The following is a 23389-nucleotide window of genomic DNA, read 5'->3' as shown; positions in this document are numbered from 1 at the left end:
AAAAAAGTAACATTCATTTGCTGCAAATTTTTTAATGCAAAAATCAAAAAAATGTTAATGTGCTATTGACAGTTACTCACAGCTCTTCAGCAACCTCTTAGCAATGGGGATCTGCGAGCGGATAAACAGTAGTAAATTGTGTGTGAGGCCCAGTAGCTGATCTGATTTGGCCTCATCAAGTTTTATGAGACCTGGGTCTGTCGCTGTTAACAATTCCAGCACCCTGCCAACAGAAAGCATGTCAGCTCACAGATAACACCTATCTTCTATATACTGTAAAAGGTTGATGGTTATATTGAGATTAAGGATTTTTGGCAAAGCTAAATTTTCAGTAGCCATTACTCTTCTTCAGTCTTCAGTGTCACATGATCATTCTAATATGCTGATTTGATGCTCAAGAAACATTATCATTATTATTAATTTCGAAAAGAGTTGTTCTGCGTAATATTTTTTGTGGAAACCTTGATACACAACATTTAAAAATAGCTGTTATTTGAAATCGAAATCTTTTGTAATGTCTTTACTGCCACTTTTGCTTAATGAAGTTTTGATTTCTTAAAATGTTTTTACTTTGAACAATACAAATATAAACATATTCACAGTTACAAAATAATATTTTTACAAGTTATAAAAATATTGTTCAGTTACAGAAAATAATGAGTGTAAGGTATACAATTTAAATTCCCTAAAATTCTGATCATTACAGTGATAGTTTATTTCAGATGTCGTATACAGATTTTTAGAAACTACAATATTAACCGGCATCTATTTACTAAATTCTGAGTAGTATGTAAACTCAATGAGCCCATCCAGCTATAGGATAAAAACAGTCTTTAATTTAAGAATGTTTGTTCCAGTAAGCTAAACGGTGTTCATAACAGCACATTAAATAAACCTAAACATGAACTGGATTCTGGCAAACATGATCTCTACAACAATAATGCCTTTGCAGATGAGTCATTCAGATTTCATTGTGTTTCAAAAGCTAGCATGGCTGACATGGTGACAAAACTATCTCTCTTAAGTGCGGTTCTAAATATACATACCTGTCCTCATACATTGTGACCTATGAGAGAGAGACGCAGAAATGCATAGTGAGAATGTATTATGTTGCAGGGATGGTAGGTTTCACCATCTGTTGTTGGTCATTTCATTTATTGGTCACTCATGATATTTTTATATAATGACAGCCCATACCATTCATGGTAGATTAAGGTACAATAAATATAAACAAAAAGAGACTATGACAGTTCACCTGTCTTACCAATTATTCTTCTTATAAAAGGCTCACCCTGTCACCAGGCTGTATGTCACTGTCCATCATCCCTTCATTCAGCTGAACCTCAATGTCTCTGAGGAGGACACAGTTTTTCTCAATGAGGTTATCCAGCGCTCGAACCGCAGCCGTCTCCTCCATCTCCAGCAGGGACAGAGTGATCCTACAGTCCTCCTCCAGAACTCTCCGCATCTCTTCATACTTCTTCATTATCTTTTCTCTCATCGCAGAGGACTTTGACTGAGGAAGATGAGGAAGTTGGGTAATCCATTAAAATAGATTATTTGTATTTATTTTTTTTCTAAATTCAAATGTTGCAAATGTTCTTAAGTACATTTTTTATTGCTTTTGAAAGAAGTATCGTATGCTCTCAAAGACTGCATTTATATTCAATTAAAAATAGAGTAGAAAAATTGTGATTTTTTTTTAAGTATTTTATATTTATATTTGTATTTTATTCCTGTGATGTCAAAGCTGAATTTTTCAGCAGCCATTACTCCAGTCTTCAGTGTCACATGATCCTTCAGAAATCATTCTAATATACTGATTTTGTTCTTAGTTTTTGTTGCTTAATATTTTTTTGTAAAAACCATGGTACATTTTTCCTGATTCTTTATTTAAAACAGAATTTGTAACATTACCACATGATCATTCTAATATGCTGATTTGATGCTCAAGAAACATTATCATTATTATTAATTTCGAAAAGAGTTGTTCTGCGTAATATTTTTTGTGGAAACCTTGATACACAACATTTAAAAATAGCTGTTATTTGAAATCGAAATCTTTTGTAATGTCTTTACTGCCACTTTTGCTTAATGAAGTTTTGATTTCTTAAAATGTTTTTACTTTGAACAATACAAATATAAACATATTCACAGTTACAAAATAATATTTTTACAAGTTATAAAAATATTGTTCAGTTACAGAAAATAATGAGTGTAAGGTATACAATTTAAATTCCCTAAAATTCTGATCATTACAGTGATAGTTTATTTCAGATGTCGTATACAGATTTTTAGAAACTACAATATTAACCGGCATCTATTTACTAAATTCTGAGTAGTATGTAAACTCAATGAGCCCATCCAGCTATAGGATAAAAACAGTCTTTAATTTAAGAATGTTTGTTCCAGTAAGCTAAACGGTGTTCATAACAGCACATTAAATAAACCTAAACATGAACTGGATTCTGGCAAACATGATCTCTACAACAATAATGCCTTTGCAGATGAGTCATTCAGATTTCATTGTGTTTCAAAAGCTAGCATGGCTGACATGGTGACAAAACTATCTCTCTTAAGTGCGGTTCTAAATATACATACCTGTCCTCATACATTGTGACCTATGAGAGAGAGACGCAGAAATGCATAGTGAGAATGTATTATGTTGCAGGGATGGTAGGTTTCACCATCTGTTGTTGGTCATTTCATTTATTGGTCACTCATGATATTTTTATATAATGACAGCCCATACCATTCATGGTAGATTAAGGTACAATAAATATAAACAAAAAGAGACTATGACAGTTCACCTGTCTTACCAATTATTCTTCTTATAAAAGGCTCACCCTGTCACCAGGCTGTATGTCACTGTCCATCATCCCTTCATTCAGCTGAACCTCAATGTCTCTGAGGAGGACACAGTTTTTCTCAATGAGGTTATCCAGCGCTCGAACCGCAGCCGTCTCCTCCATCTCCAGCAGGGACAGAGTGATCCTACAGTCCTCCTCCAGAACTCTCCGCATCTCTTCATACTTCTTCATTATCTTTTCTCTCATCGCAGAGGACTTTGACTGAGGAAGATGAGGAAGTTGGGTAATCCATTAAAATAGATTATTTGTATTTATTTTTTTTCTAAATTCAAATGTTGCAAATGTTCTTAAGTACATTTTTTATTGCTTTTGAAAGAAGTATCGTATGCTCTCAAAGACTGCATTTATATTCAATTAAAAATAGAGTAGAAAAATTGTGATTTTTTTTTAAGTATTTTATATTTATATTTGTATTTTATTCCTGTGATGTCAAAGCTGAATTTTTCAGCAGCCATTACTCCAGTCTTCAGTGTCACATGATCCTTCAGAAATCATTCTAATATACTGATTTTGTTCTTAGTTTTTGTTGCTTAATATTTTTTTGTAAAAACCATGGTACATTTTTCCTGATTCTTTATTTAAAACAGAATTTGTAACATTACAAAAAAAAATTGTAACATCAAAAATATCTTTACAGTCACGTTGATCAATATAATGCACACTTGCTGAATAAAATAATTAATTTCTTTCTTTCAAATAAATAAATAAAAATCCTTACTGGCCCCAAACTTTTCATCACCAGTGTAAATACAGACCTTAAAATGGCCATATACTTACTGTATATAATTATCTTGTAACAAACTTGTAAATAATATACTTTAAAAAAGTTGATTTGGGATTTACTTTGAAGACGTTTTCACTCAGAAATTGCTAGTAAATTTTACAAATAATTACACAGAAATGACAATAAATATTGAAGTAGAAAGACTGTAGCATACATAAGATCAAGATAATATTGGAATGTTTCTTTGTAGTATATTTAAAAAAGCATAGCTTGATTTAACATGCTAGACTCACTTTGATTTCATTTTGCTTGCCATTCAGTTTCTTCAGTCTGCATCTGATCACTTCCCTTTGTCTCATGAGTTGATCCTGGTTATTTTTTTGCATGTCTTGTTGACAAAAACAAAAAACAAACAAGCAAACAAACCTGCATGAGAATCCAGGCAAACTTTGACATTTTAAGGATTAAGAATTTCCTGTGGAAATAAATTCCCTTAATTTCTCCAATCTCCACCATTAGACAGCAAAACCTTGACCCCAGCGTTACCTCCCCTCCGGTCCTTCTTTAAACCACTGTCTATTAGGCAGCTCAAATTAAATCCCTGCTGTTGGACTTTAATAAGAGAATATTTGCTCCTGTATTTTAACCTTGTTATCCAATATCCTGTTCCATATTCCTCCGAGTGCATGCTATAGGCTGCTTTAATGCAGAAAGGGTGGTTGACTTGCGGCCCAGATGAAGAAAGCAGGTCTTTAAAGCTTTTCATTTTTTTTATATTTAAAACATAAATGGGTCGTTATTTAGGCAATAAAAATAAATCCATGTAAATGAATAAAGAATTGTGATTTCTGCATTTATTGCCATACCATTCAAACCATCATCAGCCAATATCATCAGCTCCTTAAGTAACAGGAACTATTCAATCATGTCAAAAAGTATAAAAAAATATTGTATTTTTTAACAATTTGAGCATTTAAAAAGTCAGTCTTGGTGACCAAGGACATGAAATGTCATACAGTATGTGTCCCTTTATCTGTAAACTGTACCTGTGAAAATCAACACAAGTGTGTGTGTTGCACTTGACACCTGTTTATGTTTGGCAGAGGACAGTTCATTAAATATGTACAGAGTGTGTAGTTGTGCTGGGTTAGGTTAAGTGCTTTGTAAACCTCTTAGGATTGTATCAATAAAGAAAAGGTCCTTACCGGCTGTAACCCCACAGGCCTACTGTTTTAGACACCTACTGTATAATAAGTGACACATCCACATTTGAAGCCTGAAGCTGAAATGTGCAGACAACTACTAAAATAACACTGCTATCATATTTAGGATAATTAGACTGTAAAGTCAAAACAAGAGGTTGTAAAATGTAGCCTATGTTTTAGTTTTTATTAACAAAATGCGTCTTCAAACAACAGCTAAAATAAAACGGCAAATACTTGCTAAGCAAAATCGGGAAGGTTACCAACAGTAAATAATACTACAAGTCCACTTTATTTCAGATTTACTCTACAAATATAACACAAATCATTTTAAAGATATTTTAACAAAGTTAGGCTACCTGTTAGCCGTGCCGGGGGAGTCCCGACATTTACATTGCGCGAGACAATAACCTCAACCTCAAACATTACTGAGAGAAAAAGTATACTCTCTGAAAGTCATTTAATAATTGTGAAGTGTGTTACATTTTTGTCTTTTTAGACACGAAAAAGCAAATTTGTATTCATAGTTGAGATTTATTGAGGTCAACGTAGTTGTTGAGCAACAGAAATCAACCTGGCGACATATGAGAAGCGCTGTGCTAATCGCAGATAGGAAACTCTTTCCGTGTTAAATGATTTACGTTTTATTACCCAGCAGCAGCCCTTCCTGTTTAGTTTAGGCAGCAACATAAATAACAGAACAAAGGATGCACATACAGGCCTGAATGAAAACAGGGCCAGCCGGGCACTGCATGCATCCGCACTCATCTTACAGCCTCTCGCTTATATTACCGTCTCACTTACTGTACTTCCCCAGAGCCGGGAAAAGCTATCCGCTGTATCTGCATCTCTAATGGCTGCTGCCTTTTGGGGAGTTTTCAAGCAGAAGGAACCTGCAGACAAGCAGCAATCGCTTAGCTAAATGCGGAGAGCAATCTTGAAACAGAAAACTGGAGCAGGACTAGGGGCTGCTGGATGGGCTGAAATGTTATTTGGATGATACCCGTGCATTAAAGCAAGGGGAAGCTGTGTTGAGTTTCTCATTGAGAGGCAGCAGCAGGGCTCACTGCGATAAGGAAATAAGGCTAATGTTACCTGATCTGGTATAATGTGAACCAATTACTACTCCATTGCACTTCATTACAGAACAGTAATAGGGCCAGGGTGAGCCACGCTATATGAGCAGCCGGGGGAAAATTGAGTGGTCATTGATAATATGATAAAAAGTTACAGAGAGAGAGGCCTCTCAAACAAATTATTGAAATGTACAGTGTGTGGGAGAAACAGAATAACCTCATTTAGGCAGCCGTGGGCCAGCACTTGTCAAAGTAGCACACTCGACACAAAGGACTGCTTATGGAGAGAAATCTAAAATGATCAAAGAATTGTTTTAGGCCCTGAACTCTACAGACCTGCTCGGGACCTCAACATTATTCAGATAGCCTTCTGTCTGTCTGTCTGTCTGTCTGTCTGTCCGTCCGTCATTCCGTCTATATATCTGTCTGTCTGTCTGTCTGTCTGTCTATCTATCTGTCTATCTATCTGTCTGTCTGTCTGTCGTGAACATTTTTTTGTACACACATGATCATATTACCATTACAAAATGCTATTTTATATCTACATATTTCTTTTATCAGAATTTTTACTCAGGCAACCTTAAAAAAAGAAAGAAGGAAAAGAATTAATCAAACCAATCACCGTCTAAACACATTTTCAATCATTCACGGTAATCAGATTGTGTTTACTTGAACGGGGACCGTTTTAATGTATTATTAAAAACTTAAATGGAGTTTAGGCCCAGAAAAAAATGCTCATATGAAATGGTGTGCAAACAGTGTTGAAAGATTTCAATCGTTATTGGGACAGGCGTCAGACTGGTGAAAGGAAAATTAGCATTGAGACTGTCTTCTGTTGATAAGAGTCTTTGTCGACATGAATACCAAGAGGTGTGAGTGACACTCTGGCTTTGGCTTTACAAACACACTCAAGTGCTTGGTAAACGGAAGAGGAACACATGTTAGAGGAACGATGAGATTCTCAGACTATCCCACTGTGTCAAATATGAGATGCTATATAATGAATATTTTATAAAATACAATATCACATATAAAATAAAAGGCTTTGTTTCTTCTTTGTTACTTTTTCTCTTTTTTCTTTTTTTTTCAGTTTTTCTTTTTTAGTACAAATCATTCCCTGTCAAAATAAAGAGAAAAATGTAAGCCAATTAATTTATCCAATGTTCCCTGTCTCACCATAAACATGTATTACAAGGTACCTCTGCTAGTAATATTAATAATACACTAAAGTAGTAAAAAGATTACTGCAGTGCACATAATTTAAGAGGCATTAAAAAGGTCCAGTTAAACTAATCACCAGGATCTAAATAGGCAATATATTAAATACACGCTTCAGTGATCAAAACTGTTGTGAAACAACTTATCGGAAGCGCAATCTTAAACCACTATTTAAAGAGCATTTTGCTTTCATCTACTGTCTGTGTTCTGCTGAGAAACCTCAAACATGATAAGCATTCAATTTGGAATAGCTGCTTTGGCTCTACAGTAATCGTAAAGTGGATATTAATCAGTCCTATTTATCTATAGAAAAGTGTGTGCGGGTCTGGCTCTAGGTAATTTTTTCATCCTGAATAGAAAGTTGGTATGGTGGTCTCATTTTCATATCTAAATGCCCCTTTCAGGCCAGACTGAATCCCAGAAATGAACACTGTTAGCACTGCCAGTCTTACTCGGCAGAAATATGCAGCGGTAATTTGTGTCCGTGATGGTATGTGGAGTAAGAATATTAGCTGTGAAAGCTCAGATTGCAACCTTTTAAAGACTTGTTTAAAATGCTAAACTAACAGTGAGATTATAGGGTGGTGGCTGCTCAGCAGTTAAAGATCTGCTCTAATAATCCAAAGGTCACAGGGTCAAACCCAAGAAAGTTTGAATCACCAACTAGAGAGTTACTGCTATCATTTTTATCATAGTGCTTTGAGCAAAGCACATGATCTCCTTCTTGAACTGTTTCTAAGGGTACTGTAAGTCTAGGAAATGTTTAGCTAAATAAGAACTAGGACCAAACATTCCTTTCATGTTACACTCATCAAAATTAATTTGCTTACAATTTCAGCAAATAGGTCAAATGTGTCAAAGAAATCCATTGCCATTTAATTAGTGATTTACAATAATATTAAAGACTCTTTATTAAAGGCCTTTCAGAGAGTTCAGAGGCAATTCCATGGTTGCATTGTGTACACTGTTGACAAAAAATAATGTCCAGGAGCATTTTAAAATTTGCATGTATTTATTTGCGTATTATTGCATTATGTTGGCTTTATATTGGAACAAGAGTTTTACAAAAGAAACGAAACGCTTCCTGGGATCATTTGCATGTTTTATAGAAGTATACCAGTGCATTTACTTAGTGTTACAGCTTTTTAAAATATAATAATTGCAATTAAATTGCACATTGAACAACCCTACTTTAGCTTCATAAGACTTACCAACATTAAAAATATTGCACCAGTATTTCAGACCTAGTTACATTTTGACGGAATAAACAAACTGATTAACAGACAAGTATACACACACACACTTATAAATAAAAATCTGATCTCACAGACTTTTTTTTCACATGTATAAATGTTAAATTTAGACTACATTTTGACATCTATCAAATTCAGGTCTGTTACATACTGGCATTTTATCACAATCTAGGTACGCCTCGAAGTTATGCAATTTATACCTTTATATGTACAATAAATGTACGTCGTTGACAATGACAGATTTGTTGAAAATAGTAGACTCATGTGGGGTTCTAGATCTCTCTCCATGTTCTTGGGCTTCACTTGAAGTCCTGTGTGCAGTACAACTGCTCAACATCCCTAACAAACACAGTCTTTGTATGGAGACTAACATGACACCCAATGTGGAGGAGGTAAGCTTCCTAAAGTTAAACGCATCACTTAGCTCATTTTAAAAGGCTTTGAACAGACAGATATTAACCTGAAATATATGCGAGCCTCTTCCTCCAGCTTAATCCAGTATTTAATTAGAGCGGGTCAAGAGCTGGGGTCGCGTGCCTGGCTGATCGCTGCTTAAAACTTGTTCACTGCACAAAGAGAGTACTGATAGAAAGCCACCACGGGGATGACTGCAGATCTCCGTCTAACCCTATCACAGGTTATTCTTACAGAAAGTGACCAGTGAGAGCAGAACACACAGAGAGATATGCTGCTCTAATGTGGTAAACAGTGTTAGATGAGTGAATAGATTAAGGAAATTGCAAGAAGTCGAGGCACTGAATAATTAGACCTGTTTAACTATTCAACATGGTGTATATAGCACCTTCAAATTATAAATTACTATTAATAAAACATCTTGTATTGATATTTTACTGTACATCCAGTTGAGGATGTGAGAATCAGTTGTAATTAGTCTGCATATTAGTCAATAAATATTCTCTAGATATTAACAATATTGCAAATTGTGTGGAAATAAGAACACATGTTCATATTAATTTGCACATTATGCTACTTTTAAAATCGAATTCAGTGGCATTGACAATTTGTGCTTCTGTCACACAGCCACTAGAGGACAGAAGTTGACTGCAAAATTCCACATATTTTCTCTACTGGAGAATATTCCTCAAACAGTCTGCTTATCAACAAGTCAAGGGACAGTAAAATCAGTTCGTTTTAAATGTTATGTAAATCCTAATTTCCTAATTCATAATTATGAATTCATAATGATATTCATAATATTTCATAATGGTTCAAATTATTTTTAAATAAATCAGACATGAATTTTCCAGGTTGCTGAGATAAATCAGCTTTCTCTGTGATAAGTTCTGCCAGAATAAACACATTTAATTGATAATTAGTCCAGATACAATATAATGTAATTTTATGCATTATTTTCTCTTTGTAATGATTGATTGTGACCAAGTAAGCAGTATTTTATATTGGCCAGTAAGTACTTTCTTGTGGTCAAACTCTACATTTACTGTAATATCACAATCCAGTGAAAGTAAATGTATATATATATATATAAAACACTTTGCCTCAATAATTATTCCTGTAGCGTTACAGAAAATTGCTATTGGTGTAGGTTTCACATTATTCTAATCTATAAATATTAAATAATTTCAAAACTTGCAATGTAAATGCAAAGTAATTCATAATATTTACAATATTATTCGGTTTGCACTCTTGACCTCGTTGCTGGAAAAAATGTAATGCCTGAACAGCATAAGAAAAGATTTGCCATAATTTACATAACAGGCACTCATGTTGAGATTTGAGATTTTTTTTTTCTAGGCAGAATTGCAGTTTGCTTCTTTTATTCTAATTTCATATCGATTTCATGTTGAATTTTTCGGTTTGCACTCTTGACCTCGTTGCTGGAAAAAATGTAATGCCTGAACAGCATAAGAAAAGATTTGCCATAATTTACATAACAGGCACTCATGTTGAGATTTTAGATTTTTTTTTTTCTAGGCAGAATTGCAGTTTGCTTCTTTTATTCTAATTTCATATCGATTTCATGTTGAATTCCACGTCTGAATCTCACTAATCAACTGCAACAAAAAAGAAAATAGTAAATTATTTCACTGATGAGACCATTGTGCTGTGTTTCTCTTTCTGTTAAGAGTTTGTGAACATTGTCTTTGATTCATTTTAAAGGGTTCAAAAGACACATAATTCCTGTGCTGACAGGCAAATTCACCTGAATAGAATGACTTACTTCTACTTGACACCATTCCCAAACTGGTCATCCTGAGCGGAAGCAGATCTCAAAAGTTTCGTCTCTGAGCATATCTGAGAGGGACAGGGGTGCGCTGCCGAGACAGGGACAGGTCTGTTCCACTCCCAGCTCTTAACAAGCATAGTAATACATCAGTCAAAAGCAATAATTTTAAAATTAATGAAATTCCAATTTGCCTTCAGAGCATTTCTCGTTGACATTTTCCACATTGCAACAGCGCTTTGATAAAGTTTTTAAAATGCAAAAATGCATGGCAGAGGCTAAAGACCAGCCTGGGTGTCAATGTGCCTGCCAGAGGACTATGGTACTTAATTTTTATCACCACTCGCCCAGGGCAAAGGAAGCCTGAATGTTAACATTGGCACCATTTTCATTATCGCCATATGATTATGGATTTTACTGTGTTTAGCTGATAATACAACCAGGAGCTCACCTTAAAAGAATTTGCTGGGAGCCTCCATTTCCACCCAAATGAAATTTTCATTTGACAAACAAGTACAATTAGACTGCTCCTCTTGTTCAGTGTCAGTCTGTTTTCTGATTGAACTTAGACCAATTTGCAGACGCTAAATGAGTTTGAATAATTTACATTCGGAATGTCTCGGGGACATTAGCTTTTGGAGTGCTAAGTGGCAGCATGCTTTTTGAAGTTGCTGATGATTAGATGTCATCCTCCCTCTACCTGCACATTTTGCAACCTACTTCAAAGTTACGGAGTGAAAAACCTATATACCTTGAAGTACAATGACAAGTTAAAAGTGATTTTTTTTTTCTCTCTCGCTCTCTTTTTTGGGCCAATTCTGATAGGCGGAGAGAAAATTACTTTAATATGTGTGTAATGCACTTCGTTAGCTTTAATGCACTTTGCCTCACTCCGAGGGGGCCCTTTTCTTATTACAAACATTTCATATTTGGTTCAATAAGAGTATTTGTTTCTGTCAAATTCGTATAACTAATAAAAAACAATCGGTTAATTGAACTAAAACATTTACTAATTGGGATTTAAGAAATTAAACAGCGAGCAGGTGCGTAATTTTCAGAAAATTCATGAAGGGATTGTTTTACAGTTATAATAAATTTCACAAATCCACAGTTTCTCCACAAGTGCTAATTTCACGAGTACTGAAAGCTGGATAAACAATCTGAGACTTATTTATTACATACATTACGGAAAATTACTCGCCTTCCGACGTTGTTTATTCTACATTCCGACACACGGTTCATACGCATGTTTAGCTGTGTTATTGCTATGGCTTCCTAATTATGCACATTAACTTAACATTAGCTCGGCAATTCTTAATATTAGCCTTGCCATATAGAAAACAAAACAGCTATGAGCCAAGATAGCATTCAGGCGTTCCCTCGGTTCCCCCCAGATCGGGCAGAGGTCTCTCCGACTCAATGACATCCAGTTGTTGTGTAAGTCTTCCAAGTCAGTTTATGGTTTCCCGTCCACCAGATCCAGTTTCCCTGTACAAATGTGCCTATTGTGCAGGCCTCTTGGCAGAGCAGACATACTTACTTTAATATTTGCGAGGCAGGATAACCTGCTGATACCAACGAGGTCAGCTTGCCTCCCTCTCTAGATTATAACTAGTTTCCATGACTGCGAGCAAACTGAGCCTGGTTTTATCACCATCTCTGACTGAATCAGTCCACGCTAACTGTCATTCCTGAACAATGAGCGTACACAGAGTTTGGGTTGAATCCTGCATGTTTAAATAAGCGGTTTTGAGGGACGAGTTGCACAAGACGACGACTTCACTCACCGCTGGTACGTTCGAAAATCAGTCTGATTAAAATTCGTAATTAGACAAAGTGTATGGCATTGTTGTTTGTGCCATTATAACCCTCTTCTGTTTGACATCTGTTTAGGATTCAATCCTGCAGGCAAATTCTCCAGACGACCCGAGCTTCGCTGAGCCATGAAAGACTGTTTTTAGGCCCACACAATAATGTAAATATATTAGAGGAGAAATTGTGCTGCAGATTACCTTCTATCAATGGGAACTAAGCCTCAGCTCAGAACAGGGAGATGAGGAACTGTTGAAAAGCAGGTCACTATGGGTAGAGGAATAATGCAACATTATTTGTTTTCTCGCTCTCTCTTTTCTCTCGCTCTCTCTACTGGATCTGGAATTGACCTCAAATTTGAGTAACAGCTTCCATTCATACTTGAGAATCTGAACACCAACGCAGAGTGAGTGCAAAAGAGAGAGGGAAGGAAAAAAGAAGAGATCGCAAATAAAGGAGGGGGTGGGATAGATGAAAGGCGCAAGGATTTTTACAATGTGATTAGGAAGTAATGGGCTTGAAATAATGCTCCCGCAGCTTATGGGAACTGTGCAGAAAAAATTGGGAATTTCCATTAAGGCTTTTCCCTTATTGAAGGTCAATGGCTCGACTTTGTTTTTCGATATCAAAATCATTAAGGAATGAGCCGCGCTTGCCTATCGCTGAAATGGATGAGGGCCTGATTTGGTGCCCACCACCTTTGTCAACAATGAGTCCTCTGTCCTCGTCTGTGATAACTTTCTACGCATACACACACACTGACTCCAGGAGTCCTCCGAAGGTCCAGGTGGAACAGCTTCACCCCGTAATGGCTCTGTGGAATGCAGAGTAGTGACCCCTATTGGTTTCCCTTCCATGTGAGAGGCACGCGTATGTTAAAGCCTCCTCGCCTTGCCGCTGATGCGGGGAGAGCAATCAGTAGGGCATTACTCCCAGCTTGCCTTAATGAGCGCTGAGTACAGAGGGTTTAGGTATACACAAGGTTATTAAAGAAACTTAACAAAGGCACACTGAGACAAATCAAGCCCCATGTGCTAATACAGTCCTCTTCTGTCCCAAGAAGGAGACTTCGGTTCGATTGGACAAAAACATTGCTGTCAATTTGTAAATCAGCTCTACTGATGATAGGGAGATGCACTGAATAATTAGAATGAAACCCTTTATGACAACAAGAGTTATTCTTAAAGTTTGTTTAGGGCACAAACTACAGTCAATGTCATGTGAAAAACTGAAACTTTTTCACAACTCCAGACTCACAAACATCCAGAAATTAATTTTAGTTTTAGATACATTATAAAAAACTTAAACCTTTACAACTTGCCTGCATTAAACATGAAAATGCCACTAAAAACCCAATAACACACGGGTGTATGGAGAAATGTAAGAGTATCACAGTTTAAAATTATACTCTATATTATCTCTGTAAAATGTTACAACTAAATCGAAAAACAAAACAAACTAGAAAACGAAAACAAGTGTTAACCATTGAAAACTTAACTAAAATTAAAAGAGAAACAAAATTAAAAAATAAAACAGTTTAAAAATTTAAAATGCATTAAAAAATTAAATAGAAATAAAAACTAAAAATTCTAAACTGTAATAGCCTCTCTAAAAGTGATCCAAAAGTTGGGTTGCAGGTCTGTTCTGATCACAGGGAGAATACAATGATAAATGCACATAATTAAAAGTGATAGATATTTGTGCACAGTTGGAGGTAAAAATGCTTCTAATGTTTGTTGCCCAACAGTATTTTGATCTAAATTTATGTCACTTTATAGAAGAAGCTGGTCAAATTAGGCAGGTTGCATGACACGTCCTCATCTTTTTAAAAACAAAACTACGCAAACTGAAAGAAAATACATCACTACATTAAACACAGGTTCACTCGTAGCAAGGTTTGTGCCAACACCAATGTATTCTAAGCTGAATTACTGGCTGCCAAGAGCATGAAACCAATAAAATTCAATTTTGTAACAAATAATTTTGGCATTGTGTTGGATCACCACTTGATGTCCAATGTAAAATCTGGTTCCTGAGGCAAAACCATTTGAAAACCAGCGCTTAATGGCATTGTTTATTCACTTTTATTTGAATCGGCCACTCCTTTCCAGAATACTTGAACGTTAGATGAAAAAAAAAAAATCATTATTGCAGTTACAAGTTACAGGCTTACAGGTGTTGCTTTCATATACTCTGGAACTGCGAGGAATAAAGTTCAATTCATTTATAAAGCTGAGTAGTGTGCATTTCATGTTCAAACCCCTTAAGTTGCTTGAAAGACCAATACAAAGAGCTGTGGGTCTCTCATTCAATGGTCTGGGTCTTGGCTGTAATGGAAGAAAAGAACAAATCCTGAAAGAGAAAAATGGTGCCATGAGAAAAATAAGGTGCTCATGTGGAGTGACGGAAAACAAACAACAGCTCTAAGCAAGCTATTATTTATTCAGTCACCAGAGAAATCAAAGCTAGTAGCTGCTGTTACAATTGTTTGCTTTGCTTTCCTCTGCTTCTGTCAAAGCATTGCACCTTGATGATGCTTTGCATATGTTCTATGTGATCTTCACCATTATGCAATGCGGGACTCATGGGGTAGCGTGATTCGAGTAATAAACAATGAGAAGCTGTTTACATGCCGATCGTGAATCAGCATCTCTGGAGTTTTAGAATCACAATGATATTTCCTTTAATCTGGATATATGACACACATGTAAATTACAATATCAAATAATACCGTCCCTTAGCATACTGTTTTCAATTAAGCTGTTTTCTGATCATCTAGGTTACATCATTATTCCTACAATTGAATCATAGCCATGCTGATATAGAGAACAGTTTAATAAATAAGAAATTAATAAAGTACCTTAAGTTTCATATTGCCAGTTAGTTTGTCTGTCTTGCTCCTCCAGTGGAAATGGATCCAAACAAAGTCACAGAAGAATGTATTTTTGCACATTTCGAAGCAATACAGCAGTGGAGTTTCCTTTCTGAATGCATCAGTGTTTTGAACAAATTGGTTGAGTGAAGGATTCAATGACTACGTGTAGAGGAAAGGCACATGAAGACAAAGGTCATCTACACAAGAGTTTAATAGAATCCAAGATGATGATAATCCATGAAGGGAAGGGAACACGCAGCAAAATAACATCAGATCAACAATACCGGACCAGGAAGAACTGAAAAGGGAGCAACTTAAATACACAGGAGATAATATACGAAGATAATTAACTAACACAGGTGAACAGAATGAACTAATCAAAAGGAGAGACAGAAACTAGGTCAAATTCAAAATGGGCATGAAGTCAAAACCTAAATGAAAACACAACAAAAGAAGTTCACAACTGTGACAGACAGTCACTGCATCCATATACTGAATGCTTATTTCCCTACTATATAGTAGTTGAAACTGACTCCAGGAGTCCTCCGAAGGTCCAGGTGGAACAGCTTCACCCCGTAATGGCTCTGTGGAATGCGGAGTAGTGACCCCTATTGGTTTCCCTTCCATGTGAGAGGCACGCGTATGTTAAAGCCTCCTCGCCTTGCCGCTGATGCGGGGAGAGCAATCAGTAGGGCATTACTCCCAGCTTGCCTTAATGAGCGCTGAGTACAGAGGGTTTAGGTATACACAAGGTTATTAAAGAAACTTAACAAAGGCACACTGAGACAAATCAAGCCCCATGTGCTAATACAGTCCTCTTCTGTCCCAAGAAGGAGACTTCGGTTCGATTGGACAAAAACATTGCTGTCAATTTGTAAATCAGCTCTACTGATGATAGGGAGATGCACTGAATAATTAGAATGAAACCCTTTATGACAACAAGAGTTATTCTTAAAGTTTGTTTAGGGCACAAACTACAGTCAATGTCATGTGAAAAACTGAAACTTTTTCACAACTCCAGACTCACAAACATCCAGAAATTAATTTTAGTTTTAGATACATTATAAAAAACTTAAACCTTTACAACTTGCCTGCATTAAACATGAAAATGCCACTAAAAACCCAATAACACACGGGTGTATGGAGAAATGTAAGAGTATCACAGTTTAAAATTATACTCTATATTATCTCTGTAAAATGTTACAACTAAATCGAAAAACAAAACAAACTAGAAAACGAAAACAAGTGTTAACCATTGAAAACTTAACTAAAATTAAAAGAGAAACAAAATTAAAAAATAAAACAGTTTAAAAATTTAAAATGCATTAAAAAATTAAATAGAAATAAAAACTAAAAATTCTAAACTGTAATAGCCTCTCTAAAAGTGATCCAAAAGTTGGGTTGCAGGTCTGTTCTGATCACAGGGAGAATACAATGATAAATGCACATAATTAAAAGTGATAGATATTTGTGCACAGTTGGAGGTAAAAATGCTTCTAATGTTTGTTGCCCAACAGTATTTTGATCTAAATTTATGTCACTTTATAGAAGAAGCTGGTCAAATTAGGCAGGTTGCATGACACGTCCTCATCTTTTTAAAAACAAAACTACGCAAACTGAAAGAAAATACATCACTACATTAAACACAGGTTCACTCGTAGCAAGGTTTGTGCCAACACCAATGTATTCTAAGCTGAATTACTGGCTGCCAAGAGCATGAAACCAATAAAATTCAATTTTGTAACAAATAATTTTGGCATTGTGTTGGATCACCACTTGATGTCCAATGTAAAATCTGGTTCCTGAGGCAAAACCATTTGAAAACCAGCGCTTAATGGCATTGTTTATTCACTTTTATTTGAATCGGCCACTCCTTTCCAGAATACTTGAACGTTAGATGAAAAAAAAAATCATTATTGCAGTTACAAGTTACAGGCTTACAGGTGTTGCTTTCATATACTCTGGAACTGCGAGGAATAAAGTTCAATTCATTTATAAAGCTGAGTAGTGTGCATTTCATGTTCAAACCCCTTAAGTTGCTTGAAAGACCAATACAAAGAGCTGTGGGTCTCTCATTCAATGGTCTGGGTCTTGGCTGTAATGGAAGAAAAGAACAAATCCTGAAAGAGAAAAATGGTGCCATGAGAAAAATAAGGTGCTCATGTGGAGTGACGGAAAACAAACAACAGCTCTAAGCAAGCTATTATTTATTCAGTCACCAGAGAAATCAAAGCTAGTAGCTGCTGTTACAATTGTTTGCTTTGCTTTCCTCTGCTTCTGTCAAAGCATTGCACCTTGATGATGCTTTGCATATGTTCTATGTGATCTTCACCATTATGCAATGCGGGACTCATGGGGTAGCGTGATTCGAGTAATAAACAATGAGAAGCTGTTTACATGCCGATCGTGAATCAGCATCTCTGGAGTTTTAGAATCACAATGATATTTCCTTTAATCTGGATATATGACACACATGTAAATTACAATATCAAATAATACCGTCCCTTAGCATACTGTTTTCAATTAAGCTGTTTTCTGATCATCTAGGTTACATCATTATTCCTACAATTGAATCATAGCCATGCTGATATAGAGAACAGTTTAATAAATAAGAAATTAATAAAGTACCTTAAGTTTCATATTGCCAGTTAGTTTGTCTGTCTTGCTCCTCCAGTGGAAATGGATCCAAACAAAGTCACAGAAGAATGTATTTTTGCACATTTCGAAGCAATACAGCAGTGGAGTTTCCTTTCTGAATGCATCAGTGTTTTGAACAAATTGGTTGAGTGAAGGATTCAATGACTACGTGTAGAGGAAAGGCACATGAAGACAAAGGTCATCTACACAAGAGTTTAATAGAATCCAAGATGATGATAATCCATGAAGGGAAGGGAACACACAGCAAAATAACATCAGATCAACAATACCGGACCAGGAAGAACTGAAAAGGGAGCAACTTAAATACACAGGAGATAATATACGAAGATAATTAACTAACACAGGTGAACAGAATGAACTAATCAAAAGGAGAGACAGAAACTAGGTCAAATTCAAAATGGGCATGAAGTCAAAACCTAAATGAAAACACAACAAAAGAAGTTCACAACTGTGACAGACAGTCACTGCATCCATATACTGTATGCTTATTTCCCTACTATATAGTAGTTGAAAAAGAGTATGTCCAAATTCATAGTCTTCATAAAACAGATAGACACTTTAACATCCCATAAGTCACATGACAATTACAATATGATGGATGTAGTAGCCTATATCCAGATTTCATTAAGACTACTCTGTGTCAGACTTGCGTTCCTGTTTTGTTGTGTTTCTGTCCCCATGTGCTCCCTGTGACAGAATGAACTAATCAAAAGGAGAGACAGAAACTAGGTCAAATTCAAAATGGGCATGAAGTCAAAACCTAAATGAAAACACAACAAAAGAAGTTCACAACTGTGACAGACAGTCACTGCATCCATATACTGTATGCTTATTTCCCTACTATATAGTAGTTGAAAAAGAGTATGTCCAAATTCATAGTCTTCATAAAACAGATAGACACTTTAACATCCCATAAGTCACATGACAATTACAATATGATGGATGTAGTAGCCTATATCCAGATTTCATTAAGACTACTCTGTGTCAGACTTGCGTTCCTGTTTTGTTGTGTTTCTGTCCCCATGTGCTCCCTGTGACCCAGTTTCTCCCTTGTTTGATTGTGTTCATTTGATTCAGGTGCGTCTTGTCAATTACCATCGTTTCGTCCTGTATTTAAAGTATTGTTTGCCCTATGCTCTCTTGTCCAGTGTTAAACGTCTAGTGGTGCTATGTGTGTCTCCTGCCTGCCTGTGTTTCCCCTTGGATGTTTTTTAAATACTGTTATTTTGAGATTATTCCTCGTCTCTGCGTTCCTTCGCTCCTGCACAGCAGACACTGACAGAACACGCCTTTGGAGTGATATGTGGAAGATTTCCTGAGTGTTGTACATCTGGTGAGCTGGAGTCCTGAATTCACTACAGCCCAAACAAATTCAGAGTCTGTTCCAAGCCCAGAGAGGGCACCTGTTCCTACGTCCAGCCCAGAGAGGGCTGTTGTTCCCACGTCTGGCCCAGGGAGGGCCTCAGATCCTGAGTCTAGCCCAGAGAGGGCTCCTGTCCCCACGTTCAGCCCAGAGAGGACTGTTGTTCTGCCTACTCCACCATGGCTCCCTGAACTGCCTGCTCTGCAATGGCCCCCTGAACTGCCTGCTCCGCCATGTTTCCCGGAACCGGTACCGCCCTGGATGCAGCCCGTCCAGAGCAAGCCTAGCCTGATAGGCCTCCAGGGCGCCCACCTCCCATCCCCTCTGGAAGTTAAGTGGCACGAGGACGTGCCTTCTGGAAGGGGGCGGTAATGTCAGACTTGTGTTCCTTTTTTGTCCTGTATTTAAAGTGTTGTTTGCCCTTTGTTCCCTTGTCCAGTGTTAAACGTCTAGTGGTGCTATGTGTGTCTCCTGCCTGCCTGTGTTTCCCCTTGGATGTTTTTTAAATACTGTTATTTTGAGATTATTCCTCGTCTCTGCGTTCCTTCGCTCCTGCACAGCAGACACTGACAGAACACGCCTTTGGAGTGATATGTGGAAGATTTCCTGAGTGTTGTACATCTGGTGAGCTGGAGTCCTGAATTCACTACAGCCCAAACAAATTCAGAGTATGTTCCAAGCCCAGAGAGGGCACCTGTTCCTACGTCCAGCCCAGAGAGGGCTGTTGTTCCCAAGTCTGGCCCAGGGAGGGCCTCAGATCCTGAGTCTAGCCCAGAGAGGGCTCCTGTCCCCACGTTCAGCCCAGAGAGGACTGTTGTTCTGCCTACTCCACCATGGCTCCCTGAACTGCCTGCTCTGCAATGGCCCCCTGAACTGCCTGCTCCGCCATGTTTCCCGGAACCGGTACCGCCCTGGATGCAGCCCGTCCAGAGCAAGCCTAGCCTGATAGGCCTCCAGGGCGCCCACCTCCCATCCCCTCTGGAAGTTAAGTGGCACGAGGACGTGCCTTCTGGAAGGGGGCGGTAATGTCAGACTTGTGTTCCTTTTTTGTCCTGTATGTAAAGTGTTGTTTGCCCTTTGTTCCCTTGTCCAGTGTTAAACGTCTAGTGGTGCTATGCATGTCTCTTGCGAGCCTGTGTTTCCCCTTGGATGTTTATTAAATACTGTTATTTTGAGATTATCCCTCTTCTCCACGTTCCTTCACTCCTGCACAGCAGACACCCTGACACTCAGACAGTATGTGGTTTTGGATGCACCTAGTCAAAACTTGTTTCGTTCCTGAATGAATCAGTGTATTTGAATGAATCAGTTGAATGAATGATTCTGTGATTCACTCATAAAGACTTGTTGAGACTTGCCACCTACTGGCATTAATTATTTAACATGCAGAAAAAGTAACTGAAAAATCTTCACCACTAATTCAACGGAATGTGTATACAGAGTGATACAAACAATGTAAATTCTCAACCGTGGAAAGCCACTCGGCCAATCAAATTCGAAAAACGGAACAAACTCTTGTACAATAATGTATATGAGAACAAATACATTGAATCATCACTCCCATGCCCAAAATACACTAGTGAATATCTCTTTGATTAAAGGCACAATACGTAAGATTTTTTTAATTAAAATATCTAAAAACCACTAGAACAGTGTTATATATTTTGCTGACTTGTGTACTTACATTATCCCAAATGTTTCGAAGAATGTTTAAATCCAGAGAAATAAGCAATTTTAGCTAGCGACACGGAGCGTGTCCATAGTGTCATTGTGTCGCCTGCCAATGACGTCATACACCCTCGATTTCCGGTTTTGTTTTGTAGAAAACATGGAAACACCAAAGACGCTTTAATATATTATGTGTTTTATTAGACAGGTGACGACCACACAGAGTAGCATTATAACAGAACTTTCAAATGTATCTAGTATGATAAAACAGCGCTGCTTTACCCCATACTCACGGGTCGGAAGCGGTCGACTGTAGCATAATAAAAGCTCCGCTGCTTTCGAGCCGCGTGTAATGCTCGTTCAGGGGCCTGGTTTTGCTGCGACGGCTTTCAGCCTCACCCTGCTTCATTCTACTATGTTAATAAATCATTAGCTCAACCATGAACATGATTTCTGGCTGAGTCCCGTCGGATTGCATCGGCTGTGAGGATGAAGATGACAACTCCCATGATTCCACACTCAGTCACGGCATTATCAAACTACACCTTTTTTTGTTTGTTTTGAATACGCACCCTCTAGTGGCGAAAACTTTCATATTGTGCCTTTAATTCAAGTGTGTTATAGAACCTGAATTAACACAAATAGCTCAGTATTGGATTATATATATTTGTAAGATATTGTTCTAGTACACTTTAGGGAATATATGGGAGTGATTAGAATTGCTTTATAAAAAATGCCTACACTTGGTGAGACACCACTGCACCACCTAGTGAGATTGGTTTTACATCTCATTTCTGATAAAGCTGCAGCACTATGATATTCTTATTTGAATCCCATTGAAATGAATAGTTTAGCATGGGAAAGTACACACATTTCACTGTCATTCTGCAGTTTGCACAATGAGTGCAAAATTTGTGTTTTGTGGCAGCACATTCACAATATTATCAGTGTTCAAATTCAGTCTGGATCACCATACATATCTGAAAACTCGCTGATAAATCTGCTTTCCACACCCATCCATTTGGCCTGAAGTTCTTCACAGCAGTCACAACTAGGTTTTACAAGTGTTACTGTTGAAAATAGACTGGTGGACTTTTAAGTGTACTTATTTGCAACTACAATACAAGCACACAATATGAGACTGGATTCCCTTAAAGACCACTTAAGAAGTACAAAACTCTTCCTGAATCAATAATGTTTGCCGTCAGAACCACAAAGCCCTGCAGTTTTCAAAGTTTAAAAACTAATTAAAGCCGCTCAGATTCTACATGCATTGTGTTCCCCCTTGACAGAGATCTCTGGAAGATCAAGAGTGCCTAAATCTCTCCCAAACCACTCAACAAACAAAAGCTGAGTAATAAATCCTAAATCTGATTTTGGTATCTGCAGTAGGCAGCCCATGTATCCCCAACACAGACAGACTCATTGTGCTGGGTGTGTGCATGTCTCTCTCTTTCTCTCTCTACTAGGATCTGTGTGAATCTAGGATCTGTGTGAATCTAAGAAACTAAGAATCCATTTGGAGTGCCCTCATCTCGAATACTGCTGTAAACAGATTAAAACAAAAGAATGGTTCGATTTTTTTGCTGGTATAGTTTTCATCCACACTGGACTGTTCTGACACTAGACAATGCACATTTTCCATCTGCAAGGTGCTGAAGGGCAAAAACGTATTCAAAATACATAATAATGCAGCCCAAGTATGGGATTATCAAACATATTTGCTCATAATACCAAACAAAATTGGCATTATATTACAACTGAATTGTGATATATCATTTCATGTTATTAAGGAACCAAAAACTGGCATTCATACATCATACCCCTCGTATATAGCCAAGGCACCCTTATTCCTTCTTTCCCTCTCTCCCTTTCTCTCTGTCTGTCTCTCTCTATCTTTAGGCATGAGATTTTCTAGAATTTGAGAGTCCTTTTCTCTCTCCACCTGAGCTAAGAGCTAAAAATTATGCCCTTATGCTGCAATAAAAGAAATTGTGTTATAAGCAGAAATGAAATATAAATGACAGATTTTTACGAAGGTTCCATAATAGGAATTAAAAATCACTGTAAGTGATTTCAGATTTTGATACTCAATTAATTTAACAATTTAGTTGGGTAATTTTCCAGTTAGATGCACATACATAGCACTGAAAGCAAAACGATATTTATTTTTAATTAAATATAAAATTATATACAATTATAAATATAATTATACCGTATATATTTTTAATTACACACTGACCTTTCTAAACAAGCTTTATCTTACCTTGTCGGCCATCTTGGGTTTAATTTCTTCTCTGAGCTTGTTGCTTGTTGGGATTGCCTTCTCTGTCAAGGATACATGTGATTCTGCCTTAGAATTTAGTCAAATTAAGGCACCTTAGAAGATAGCATAATTAAGATACATTTGGGAACATCCTTCATGTTGGATGTGCATATATTGTGCCTTAAAATGTTGTTTCCGTGA

General features: G+C 37.0%; 1 protein-coding gene across 2 annotated transcripts in view; it reads right to left on the bottom strand.

The window, feature by feature from the left end:
• Nucleotides 1–23163, bottom strand: part of LOC107585299 (probable E3 ubiquitin-protein ligase TRIML1) — a 24155-nt gene extending 992 nt beyond the window's left edge. The window contains exons 1-6 of one of the 2 annotated variants that reach the window (XM_016272255.1): nt 23157–23163; nt 12112–12114; nt 3888–3982; nt 2847–3071; nt 1047–1066; nt 81–223 (exon numbers count right to left, since the gene is read on the bottom strand). In XM_016272255.1, the coding sequence (XP_016127741.1) occupies nt 81–223; nt 1047–1066; nt 2847–3071; nt 3888–3980 (481 nt within the window). In that variant the 5' untranslated portion in view covers nt 3981–3982; nt 12112–12114; nt 23157–23163. Of the gene's footprint in view, nt 1–80; nt 224–1046; nt 1067–1291; nt 1479–2846; nt 3072–3887; nt 3983–12111; nt 12115–23156 lie in introns of those variants that run through there. The other variant, XM_016272256.1, reaches the window with a different exon arrangement.
• Between the last annotated feature and the right edge of the window lie 226 nt (nt 23164–23389).

Source organism: Sinocyclocheilus grahami, unplaced genomic scaffold (assembly GCF_001515645.1).
Source record: "Sinocyclocheilus grahami isolate Dianchi unplaced genomic scaffold, SAMN03320097.WGS_v1.1 scaffold68.1, whole genome shotgun sequence".
NCBI classification, from domain to species: Eukaryota; Metazoa; Chordata; class Actinopteri; order Cypriniformes; family Cyprinidae; genus Sinocyclocheilus; species Sinocyclocheilus grahami.
The sequence above is the reverse complement of the archived record's forward strand: the minus strand, read 5'-3'. Positions and strand labels throughout refer to the sequence as shown.